Source organism: Pristis pectinata, chromosome 4, assembly GCF_009764475.1.
Source record: "Pristis pectinata isolate sPriPec2 chromosome 4, sPriPec2.1.pri, whole genome shotgun sequence".
Lineage (NCBI taxonomy): Eukaryota > Metazoa > Chordata > Chondrichthyes > Rhinopristiformes > Pristidae > Pristis > Pristis pectinata.
Genome location: NC_067408.1, coordinates 72880881 through 72892996, shown reverse-complemented (window position 1 = coordinate 72892996; position 12116 = coordinate 72880881). Strand labels below are relative to the sequence as shown.

At 39.2% G+C, this 12116-nt stretch overlaps 2 protein-coding genes across 3 annotated transcripts in view; both read left to right on the top strand.

Annotated features, from left to right (window-relative positions):
• The window catches only part of LOC127569330 (ribose-phosphate pyrophosphokinase 2-like), a 30411-nt gene extending 21766 nt beyond the window's left edge, over positions 1-8645 (top strand). Inside the window, exons 2-6 of one of the 2 annotated variants that reach the window (XM_052013862.1) lie at positions 636-734; positions 3470-3594; positions 3771-3944; positions 7306-7465; positions 7551-8645. In XM_052013862.1, the coding sequence (XP_051869822.1) occupies positions 672-734; positions 3470-3594; positions 3771-3944; positions 7306-7465; positions 7551-7643 (615 nt within the window). In that variant the 5' untranslated portion in view covers positions 636-671 and the 3' untranslated portion in view covers positions 7644-8645. The remainder of the gene's footprint in view (positions 1-635; positions 735-3469; positions 3595-3770; positions 3945-7305; positions 7466-7550) is intronic. The other variant, XM_052013861.1, reaches the window with a different exon arrangement.
• A 727-nt stretch (positions 8646-9372) lies between these two features.
• Positions 9373-12116, top strand: part of LOC127569651 (toll-like receptor 7) — a 34004-nt gene continuing 31260 nt past the window's right edge. The window contains exon 1 of the mRNA XM_052014451.1: positions 9373-9465. Within this exon, the coding sequence (XP_051870411.1) occupies positions 9373-9465 (93 nt within the window). The remainder of the gene's footprint in view (positions 9466-12116) is intronic.

The following is a 12116-nucleotide window of genomic DNA, read 5'->3' as shown; positions in this document are numbered from 1 at the left end:
ATTAAATTTAAGCTTCTTTGTAATTGGGATTTTTATGTCTACCAATCTGAACTCTGATTTCATTGTCAATTATGTCACATCTTTATGGGCATGAGTCACAGGGCACAGGTGCACTTAATTTGAGATCTAATCAGTTCAAGCTTTGTCTTGAGTAACTGGGCAGAGGTCCTGCTAGTGCAGTTGGGATTGCTGAAGTGTACAACTGAGCAGGTTTGAGGAATTGTTGCATATAACTGCTGCAGTTAAACAATGCTACCATAGGCTGTTGAAAACAGCAGCATTTCATTTCACAGCATACCTTCTATTAAAAGGCATAATTCATAGAAAGTGGCATCAGAAGAAATAACCAATGTAAACAAAAAAAAATGACTATCTGCCATGGATTTGGCAATTTGAGGCATTTAAGTATGAAGGGATACAGATAATTTACACAGATGGGATTAGATTGGCATCACGATTGGCACAGATGGGAGCTAAAGGGCCTATTCCTGTGCTGTACTGTTCTATGTTCTAAGCAATATGGCATCAGCCTGGTTCTCCCATAGTAAATCAATTCTTGCAGAATGTTAATTGAGGCACTTTCTGGAGATCAAACATTTATGCCAGTGATTTTATTCAAATGTGTCTAATTTTAGAGTCGTGCCCCTATTTCTGCTAAGCTTGTGGCCAACATGCTGTCAGTTGCTGGAGCAGATCATATTATCACCATGGATTTGCATGCCTCTCAAATACAGGTGAGTGTAAAACATGATCTTGGTCAAATAACTAGTAAATGTCTACCATCATAAGGTGTTTCATTGTGAGATTTCTTCAAATGTTTCTTAGGATTCATTACATAAGACCTTATTGTTCATTATTTGTTATTATTTAACTGCATATGTTTCTTTTACACAGCCAATAGAAAGCACAAGAATTGTCCCTCCCATACAAGTCTTCCCATTAAAGGAAAAACTGGTATATTTAATAGTCCTTAAAGGAATGATCAATGTTGATATCAGGTACTAAATTAAAATAAAATGTCTTTTTAACATGCTGCTCTACCAGCAGATTAGTCCATTCCAGTTAGCTCTTTGTGAAAACAATAGCTGGAGTGTCTGCTGAGATTGGTGTACTGGGGTGTTATTTTGGTATGGTATCTGGCGGAACTATTGCATCATTGGACATTGTATTAAACCTCAAATCAACATGGGATAATTCTGGTGTTGATACAAGTTGAGAGATGTGGCTTCTGAAAAAGGGAATAGATTAATGAGACGGGTGCAAATCCTTTGGGATGGAAAGCTGGAAAATACTATGAAAGAAGAATTGAATCGAAGGCCTTCCCTAGTGCATTCCTTTAATGAATGTCTGCTAACTCACCTACTTATCTGATGTATCTAATGAGCTGATTTCATGATATTCTTAGACAGCCCTTCAGGGTTGAAGATAACTTCAACAGTTGAGTGGGTTTGGAGTTGGCTTTTCTGGGACCTGCATGCTCTGCCACAGTTAAAACAGATGGTGCTTGATGGGGCAGCTTGGGGTGTTGTGCAGAATATTGTATGCTCATGCAGGTTTGAACTTGGCCTGTCTATCCTTTGGTCTTAAATTCAAGTTGCTCAGTGCCTTCCCATAAGTTGGAAGATGTTATCTTCTCAAGGAGGCCTTGCATACATCCCTGAAGCATTTTCTCTCTGACAGACCTCGTGCTGTGTGAGACCTTGAAATTGAATGCTTGATTTGTGAGTCTGCCTGCGCACCAGAGCAAATTGAGCATGACCAGAGCCTCGAGGCTGGGAGAGGACACTGACCTCGTCGCCTCTCCTGTCAATTGATTTTGGGAGTTTTTGCAGAAAAGGTATTGGTGTTACTTTTCTAGAGTTTTGAAATTCCTTTATTAGGTTGACAAAGCACATGGGAGGGTGGGATTACTGCAGCTCAGTCAACCACAAGCTCTGTGCCAGGTTTGGTCTGCAGGCGCTTTCCCTCAGTATTGGGGGTAATCAACATTTTCCGTGGTCTTGTGGATCATGATTGTTGGAGGTTAGCATAGTGCAATAGAATAAATTATTCTTCTGGATGTTTTAATGCAAGGCCAACCCCTTGCCTGGCTCATTGATGGAATTAGTGACAGATACCTGGAGTTCAGTCTCCAAGTGTAGCTATAAACAAGCATTGTCTACATACTATCATTTAAAGAGCTTGGAGTAATCTTAGTCCTAGCATAAAGGTGGTGAAGATTGAAGGTTCCTGTTTGTCCTTTAGGTAAACTCCACTCTAGTGATGAGCTTGGAGGTGAGGCATGGTATTGTAGTGTGATGACAGAGGTCAGAATTGTATGGAAAGGGGATAGCGAAACTAATAAGTTCAACTCAGTGGGAAGAGAGTACTTGGGTAGATTGTACACATGGGCATGAATGCCTGAAGTAAATAAGTACAATCTGGTGTGCAGCTGCTTGTCAATGGGCCAAGACCTTGCTGCAAAGTCCATGAAGTGGGCTTGTCTGCCATGGCCTTTCCCAACCTCCACACAGATTTTCACCTCAAGGTGATGTTTTAGGATTTGGATCATTAAACTATCATAGATGATCTCAACAGTGGCATTGCATAGATGTCAGATGCTTCAACATTGATATTGCTGCCATGAGTGAGACATGCCAAATGAGAGAAGATAAGCTCAAGCAACATGTTTGTGGATGCACATTTCTCAAAGGGCAAAAAAAGAGAAATGCCATCTTCATGGCTTTTTGTTATCAAGAATGTGCAAATCTAGTGTCTTAATTCTCTCCGTGACATTAATGAATGTCTTGACCTGTCAGCTCACTCTTAATATGGAACCAGCACTCTATGGTCATCAGTGAACATGTCCCAATCCTGGAAGCAATGGATGAGTCTAAAAACAAATTCTGCTCCTTAAAATATTTATATTGACTTTGTCCATAAAGGTAAAACTAGTCCATCTTATTTGTAACAGAAATTCATAGGATTAATCACATTCTACTTGGCTTCTTACATTAACATTATGTGGTTATAGTTGGATCTTAATTGTGATGACTATCTGAAAAATCTTTAGTTGCAGTAAATCTGTGTATTGATTTCATTTATTTCTGTGAATACATGAAACTTTTGAATCGCACTAATACAACACTAATTTAAACACTTCCCCTTTTCAGCTAGGATGAAGATTTTTGAACTTTAAACTTTGCAGCAGATGTTGTATACAAATATGCATCTCTCTATTTCCTTGTTCAATTAGTGCATTTACTGTCCGGGCCAGGATGTGAAATGGGTACATTTGAAAACTAATTGCAACAGGATTGTAAGAATGGTATTTTGCTATAACCTGTTGAATGTAAAACTAATATAAATTAAAAACAAAAGATTTGTGGACAAGAAATTACAATATTCAATGCTGATTTCAGATGTATTACTGAAGCTAAGAAGGTTACCTTGCTGTTTTACAAAATTGACACTAATTTTATTCTGCCAGGGTTTCTTTGATATTCCTGTGGATAACTTGTATGCAGAACCAGCAGTACTGCAATGGATAAAGGAAAATATTCCAGAATGGAGGAATTCTATAATTGTGTCTCCAGATGCTGGTGGAGCCAAAAGGTGAGTTGGGACCCAAATTTTTGCATGACTCAGGTTGTTTCTTTTAAAAGTAAGAGTTGATGCAATTTGTTGTTGCTAGTTAAGGATAAAATTGCATTTTAACTTTAATCACTTGGGTTTAGAAACATTTTGAGATTACTGGTTTATTGTAATCCAGTTATTTGTTATACCTTCAGGGTGACATCAATCGCAGATAGGCTGAATGTTGAATTTGCTCTAATCCACAAGGAAAGAAAGAAAGCAAATGAGGTGGACAGAATGGTACTTGTTGGTGATGTTGAAAACAGAGTGGCCATTCTTGTAGATGACATGGCAGACACATGTGGAACCATATGTCATGCTGCTGATAAGTAAGTAAATCTGACCAAAATAGTTCCTGAAGGTTAGTTTTGCCATTGAGGTTTCTTGACTTTGCATGTGTTTGGAGGGGAGAATTTGGAAAACCTCAGACCTTAAGCCTACTGGTTCCTTGAATTGCATGGAGATTGAGGTTTAATGGGCATAGGGATAACTTGTACTGCATTTTACATCCAAAATGGACTGCATTTAAGTGACCATTTATTTTAAAAGCCCCCACCCCACTCGGTATTTTTGTACCCTCAATCTGTTTTAAATTTTATCGGTGGACAATTTTGGATCTCTCTAAGATCGGGTCTTTTATTAAATTGAGTGCTGTGCCAGTTGCACCTCCAAGAATCTTGCACAATCTCAGTGGTCCAACTTGCAGTATGTGCACTAAATTATTACAATAAGCAGACCTCAGAATCTCACAAGGTCTGTTCCTTTTTCTTATGGCTGGAGATTAATGGTCACTATAATGTTACTGCTTCCAAACAGGAAATCATTCTTTAAATATTTGAATTGTATGATGCACTGCTGGTGTGTACATAAAGTTAACATGGTGTTTGCTTCTAAATCACTTATGTTCTTTGTGTGGGCTTCAGAGGTCATGACAACATGTTAATTTTAATCAAAAATGTACTTGTTATTTCTACCACATTTAATGTTTCATTCTTGGTCTATGTTCAAATCAACAAGTGAGGATTGTTGATGGGTATCTGCTGGGAAAGGACCCAAGTTTTGTTTTCCTTTTTCTTTAAACTTGACGTCAAAACGTTTCCATGATTACACACAATGAATAAGCCCTAAGGTACAGGTAATGTACATTAAACACTCAACTCTCCCTGTAGTAAAAGCACCATTCCTCTAGAAATTACCAGAAAACTCAACTCAAAGCCAAAGAAATACACTGTATAGGAGCTTGGAAAAATTTTCCCTTTCGTCTACTGCTACCACTTTGCATGTGATTCCACTTCCTTCATGCAGTTTATACACGATGGATGTGTAGTTTTGTTTTTAATCTGTGCTTTTTTTTGCTGAAAATCCCAGTGCTTTTACTTGCCCCAGGAGAGTCTTGACATTCACTAATCACAAAAAATTTTATCAGTTGGTCTGCACAGTCATTAAAATGTAATGTATAAGTGAAAGATTAAAAAAATTTGCCTTGTGTCAAGCAGTAAATGCCTAATGGAGAACGGTCACTGTATTCACGGCCACACATTTGGCATTGTTAGCTTCGATGTGTCTGAATGTGTGGGATCAAGTACAACTGGTAGCTGGTATTTGCACAAATTTAGTGCTGGCACAAAGATGAATTCCTCAAATTCCACTTTTGAGACTGGGAATCTCAACACAAGGCAAAGGTGAGCCCCCTGTATTTTGGGTATGCTTAAAACTCCAGTCATAAATGCACTATATAGATTTGAAGACATTTATCATAGTCACCATAGGAAAACAAAATAAGACTATCCTGTGTGTGAGTGAAAACAATTCTACCTGCTTGTGAATCCCTCAAATACTAGGTTGTTGCAGATCAGCATGTGGTAAAATTGTTACAGAAATCCTGAAAAATACAGATGTACTGAAATTAAAGCAGTGAAAATTCCCAAATTTGACCTGCAGCAAAAATGTAGCACTCTTTAGTATAAGCTTCAGTTTGGCTATTTTGTCACCCTCATGGCAATACTCTTTAGACTAAATCTAATTTGCTTGCTCAAATTAATCATGTAACCGCTGCTCCCCCCACAATATTACATTTCCTGTTTCCTGATGAAAAGAATTAGAAAATCCTTAAGAGCATAATTAGAGGAGAGGTGGAAAATGACTGCATCATAGACAAATTAAGATGGTCTATCAGGCTCACCTTGATTTAAAATTAGTTTTAATTCACTTTAACCTGTTTTCCATTGGTTTTAAGGGCAGTATGTGAGCTTTGTATGGAGGAATACTGATGAATGCATAATATGGTTGACATCAACATTGGTGCTATTAAGCTTCTGATCAAACGTTGGCTTCTAAAACCTTGTGCTTGAAAGCTGGTTGTCACATAGAAAACAGAGTTGGAATAAATAGGTCAGTTGTAGGCTGGAGGGATGCAACTCGTAGGGCACCCTAGGGATTTAAGTCTTGGCCCTTCAGTTGTTTACTTTTTACATAAATGACCTGAAGGAAGGAACAAAATAAGGTTTCCAAGTTTGCTGCTGATATGCAAGTAGGTGGAAAGGTTTTTTTGTCATGAGGATATTGTAGAATCATGAGAAATTGAGTGGGCAAAAACCTGGAAAATGGAATTTAATGTGTTACAGTGCGAGGTAATTGACTTCAATAAGAGGAATCAAAAGGTGGGTTATCTAAATGAAGAGAAACTGCAAATGAGTGAAGTTCGGAGGGATCTGTGTTCTCGTGCATGAATCTCAAAAGTTCACGGGCAAGTCCAACAAGTAAAGGCAAACATCTTGGCTTTGTTGCAAAGGGGTTGGAGTTTAAGAATAGGGAGGTTTTGTTACAGTTGTATGTGGTGTTTGGTGAGGCTACACCTGGAATATTGTGCACATTAAAAAGGATATAGTAGCATTGGAAGCAATCCAAAGGAAATTCACCTAATTCCTGGGATATGAGAGTTGTCCTACCATGAGAAGCTAGACAGTTTGGGTCTGTATTCCTTGGAGTTTAGAGTGAGGGAAGACCTTTAATCAAACATAAAATCCTAAGGGGGCTTGATAGGGTAAATGTTGACATGCTTTCACTTGTAGTAGAATCATGAACAGGGGGACATAACTGGCTCCTTATTTTGTAGTTACTTAAAACCTGAGGTGTGTAATAAAAAATAAATAAATCTGAGGGTAGTGAATCTCAGGAATTCTGTCTCTGAGGGTGTGGAGACAAGATCTTTAGATATTTAATGTGGGCATAAGTGTTTGAAAGATCAAGGAACTGAGGATTATAGGGAACTGACACAAGAGAAGTTGAGGCCAGCATACAGTAAATCAGCCATGGTCATATTGAATGGTAGGGCAGGCTTGAGGTACATAGTGGCCTACTATTTTCTTGTGTTCACTAACAACTGAGTCGACGTGGTGCTTATTGGTCCACCGGCGACAGTTGTGCTCTGGTATCATGGCTATCTTGGTGGAAATTTGGGTAGTTTTCTTTGGGGAAATGAGAATAAAAACCAACTTTACCTTTCCATGCCTCCAACCCAGAACACCATTGTATTTTAAGTTGGGACCACATGTTCAATGTGAAAATGCACAGAAGCCATTAAATTTAAGTCTACCATTTTTTTAGATGCTCAAAAATAACTTTTCTTTTACTGCAAAGTTTTAATGTATATTTGCTGAAGCTTTTTGTGTTTCATTGTTTCCTGTTTAGGTTGCTGAGTGCTGGTGCAACCAAAGTTTATGCTATCCTTACCCATGGTATCTTCTCTGGCCCTGCAATTAGTCGAATAAACAATGCTGCTTTTGAAGCTGTTGTTGTAACTAACACCATTCCACAAGAAGGAAAAATGAATGTTTGCTCAAAGGTTCAGGTAAAAAAAAATCTATTTGGCTTTCATTGCAAATAATGAATACTGCTTTGAATGCATACACTTAACATTTCTGCTTCCCTTTCAGGTGATTGATATATCTATGATCCTTGCTGAGGCAATTCGTAGAACCCACAATGGTGAATCTGTGTCATACCTATTCAGCCATGTTCCATTGTAAGCTGATGAGATTTTTAGCTTTCCAGCATTGTGTTGGACGAAATATTGTTCTACATTTGGGGAACTCATCACTAATTACAGGAATATACAGTTAACTAGTCACCAACTGAAAGAACTCACTGTCATAAGTTATAAAATACATCCATACTTGCAAGCTGAAGGCATGAAAATGTAACCATTTTATGTTATGGACTGGATTTTACTTACTATCAGCATTTCTATAAGGAAAAAAGTGCTGTGTACAGACAGAGTTCTGTTTTTGTACTTTATTAGAAATGTAAGCTCTTGAAGTGAATTTCTATGAAATGTCACACTTGTTACTGGTCATGTGGCTTTTCTACACTACAAGCCAATTAAATACTTGTGGTTATATGCTGATTCTTATATGAAGCAAATGTTTTGGTGGGGGGGGGGGGGGGGGGGAAGAGAGGAGAAAATTGTGATGTTTATGATGCAATGCAGTAATTCTGAATAGACATTCCATTAAATTATTAAACTGATTTGTACATTTTGGTATTGTCAGCTATTTGCATTCTGTAGTAACAGGAGGAAACTAGTCAGTGGATTCACAGATTGATTTAATGAATTCAAATGCCTATACAGTTTTGAGAAAAAAATTATTAATTTGAAACAATTGCAGTGCATTGAGTGGCTTAAGTAAAATCTCTGAAGGGTTACCTACAATTATAATTTTTGTTCGGAAGCCAGTTGTGTGGATGAAGTGGTTAGGAAACAGTAATTCAAGTTCTTTAAACATGAAGCTGCTTTTTATTCAATTGAAAACCATGTCTGGACTCTATAAATTTCGTAAAGTTGAGCTGTAATAAATGAAAAGGTGTTTACTTAAGTATCTGGGTGGAGGCAGCTGCTCACTCTTGTTTGAGCATTGTGTATACCCTTAAACAAGTTTTATTCATCATGTGAGCAAACTGTTTTGACATTAAGAAATAATTTGAATAAATGATTTGGAGAACCTTGTCAAAATTGGAATCTCTATCTCTTTGCACAGAATTGTTGAAAGAGGCAGCAATAATGTACATCACATACCAAGAGTTGGCTAAACAAAGCAGGCACTGAATGACAAATAGGAATCTTCCAGTCACCAAAGTAGGAGTGCATTCTCAGAACTTTGGGGCCCTAACTCTTTAACCATAGAACCATACAGCACCAAACAGGCCCTTTGGCCCACCATGAAAATAAAGTTGTCGACGAGAATGTTCCTATAGCTCTAAATTTTAGATTGCTCCATTCCCATATTTTGTTTACCATATGTCTGTGTGAATTAAAATACTTAATTGACCATACTAACAAATATCCACCAATGCTGTTGGTTTGGAGTTTGTTTGACCAGTAGCTTATTAAAATAAAGCATTCTGGGGAAAGTATCCCATGCAGGCAACTTAAGAGGAAATTCAGGACTTAATGTCAGGATCCTCAGTGACAGAACTGAATGCTGTGCTGCTATTGTTGCTTGGGGGTGGGGGTCAGGCATATTGACATGCCATCCTGAGAGAGATGCTGCCACAAAATTGCCAACTGGAAGAGTAAAAGTGGTGGGTTCACCCTTCGAAGTGCACATCAGAAGAACACTGTCAACGTGGGGTGGGCTTTACCATCCAGAATCAGTTAATCTTGTCTTAGCAATGTCCCTGTGGAGTATCAGCCCCTTATGAGCCTCTGACTCAGTAAAACACAACCAGCAGGCTACGGTCATCCTAAACCTGCAGGTTATGGATGAAGCCAAGGAGAACTTGGATTCTGAAGAAATCCTGGCCTACTTCCCTAAGGGAGCCACACTGATCCTGGGCAATTTCAATATCAGGGTGAGAAAAGACTCAATACTTTGGCAAGAAAGTAGGGAAAATGAACTTAAACAGTGGAATCTTTACAAAATGCTTGGAGCATAGTCTTGCCCTGGTGAACATCTCACCAACGATGAGCATAAGACCACACAGCAATACCCACAATCCATGCAATGGTACCAAACCTTTGAGATATTTAATTGTGTGAAGGAGAGACAGCAAGGATATGCCTATCTTTGGTATTGTACGGATTGTGCCTTAATTTGTTCTGTTATTTCCAATTTGGCTGCAAAAACAATGATAAAGGAAATATTAGCACAAAAAAATCAGTGCTGAAATTCTCAAGGACCTTGCAAAGACGTCTTAGACCATATCTCTTGCACAATGTGATTCTTCTTCTTCCACAAGAGCTACAAATTATCTGCAGCATCTGTCTACACTGAAGTCTGCCATAATTAGTACTAGAAACAAAGAGAACTGATTTGAAGTGAATGACCAGGAAAAGGAAACAGCTCCACAGGCATGGGAAGGCCCTGCAGAAAATCCAAGACCTAAAGAACAGGTAGTGGGTTGAAGGTGCAGCAGGTCCAGCAGCCAACCACAACGTCTGTGGATTTTGAGTGCCAAGAACCATGTTGGACTGATCAACCACCGGAAAGAATACTTCAAGGATCCTCTCAACTGTGGCTCTCCTTGATTTGAGCAAACCCCTGACTTCATCCCACAGCAAACTTGCTTTGTTTTGTTGCCACCTTTGACCAAGTTATTTATATTTTTTAAAAAAGGCCATCTGCCAACTTATAAGTCATCCTTGTGAGCAGTTGGTATCCCTAACTTAGCAGAGAGGAACATCAGTCACAAATGTGCAACCTCTCCTCTTGTATCTGAGACGAGGGAACCTCCGACTCTGTAATCATGATCTTGTTACGTACCAGCAACAATAGAAATACAATGAGTCATGTTTAAATGTTAGAATCTATTTATTAATAACTACTTGTAATAATAAGAGAAATTAAAATGTTAAATATCAGACATTTACCCCAAAATAAACCCAAAGTATGTGTGTGGCAAGTTCCCAAACCCCAAGTCTAGGAACAGTTCTCAAATTTCATTTCAGCAAGTCACGGAGAACAATGAGCAAGAGCTTTTGAAAACAATAAGGATGTAGAGAGAATGTATTTATGAATTCCACAAGTTCCACGATGGAACCAATACGACACTGTAATCACCAAAGATCTCCATTGCTTTGTTCCGAAGTATCTGCCACACCGAGGGCACTCGATACGTGGCCGCCCACAGCTACCTGCTTCTCAGTGCAGGTTAACGACAGAGTTGACTCCACAGATTGCTCCAGAAATCTATACATGGATTTTTAAAGTGACGGTCGCAACGATTGTTCTTCATCCATATATACATAGACTGGCAGTCAGTGCTACCATCTCCCTTTCTCTTTTTTTCTCTCTCTTTCTTTCTCTCTCTCTCTCTCCCTCTCTCTCTCCCCCCCGCAATTGCCAGCACATTCCAGTTATAGTCATTTTTTTTTGCACTTGCAGTGGTCAGATAAAGCCACACACACTACCACTCAGGCATCTTAAAGGGACACTCATCAAGTAGCAACCTGGGCTCATAACAATCACCTTCAGGAAAGGAGACTATCTGTGGTAACTGCCAGGTGGTCTCCCTGCTGTCTGCCATGGGGAAAGTCATCACAGTCCTCCCAACCACTTCATTGCAGTGGCTGTAGAGCTGTTCCCCAAATCAAAGTGTGGATTCTGTCCATCTGGAGATGAACGGACATAATCCTCACTGCACAGAACTCCCAAGGAGCAGCACCAACCATTATATGTGCCCTTTTTAACTTTGCCAAAACCTTTTGACTTCATTAAGTGGGAGGGCTTGTGAAGCAGCATCCTCTAATTTGACTCCCAACAGAAATTTGTCACCATCTTGTGCTTGCTTAGTATCAGCATACGATCCATGATCCAACCTCCAAAAGATCTAATCTCAGTGCAGACCAGTGTCAAATATGGCTGAATTTTTGCTCTAACACTTCTTTCTCACCTCAGTACTGCAGCGTGTCTTGCTCTAGTGGCACCAATGCACAAAACTAATGGGATACTGTTCAACCTACTTCACGTCCATTCCCTCAACCTCATTTGTCATGCTGCAGAACACAGTCAGTGCTTGCATATGTGCATGTACGGAAGTTGAACTTTATTGTCAAAGTGTTCACTGAAGCACCTACAGAAGATCCTCTACCAACCTGCTGTAAAACTCTCTGATAATAGAAGTTTGCAATGAGGCTTGGGAAAATGAGGACCATTTCCCTCAGGAGCCACTTCTCAGCAAAAGTAGATTGATGATGAAATTTTCTGTCACCTTAAGTATGCTAGCGCACCCTTTGGCCATCTGAAGAAGCATGTATGAAGTTCAATAGCTCAAACCTGGAACAAAGTTCAGAGTCTACTGGGGAACAGTGATCCTACCCTACTGCACACTTTTCAAACTTTAAGTAGACTGAAGAGGTGCCACCAATACTATGATGCAAGGTCCACAAGTCCATGAATAGGATAAGCAAACCCACATCAGTGGCAACTCCCAGGCCAATGTCCCCAGCACTGAGTGCCTCATTGCATTCAATTGGCTCTATTGGGCAGGCCCCCAAGCAGGAT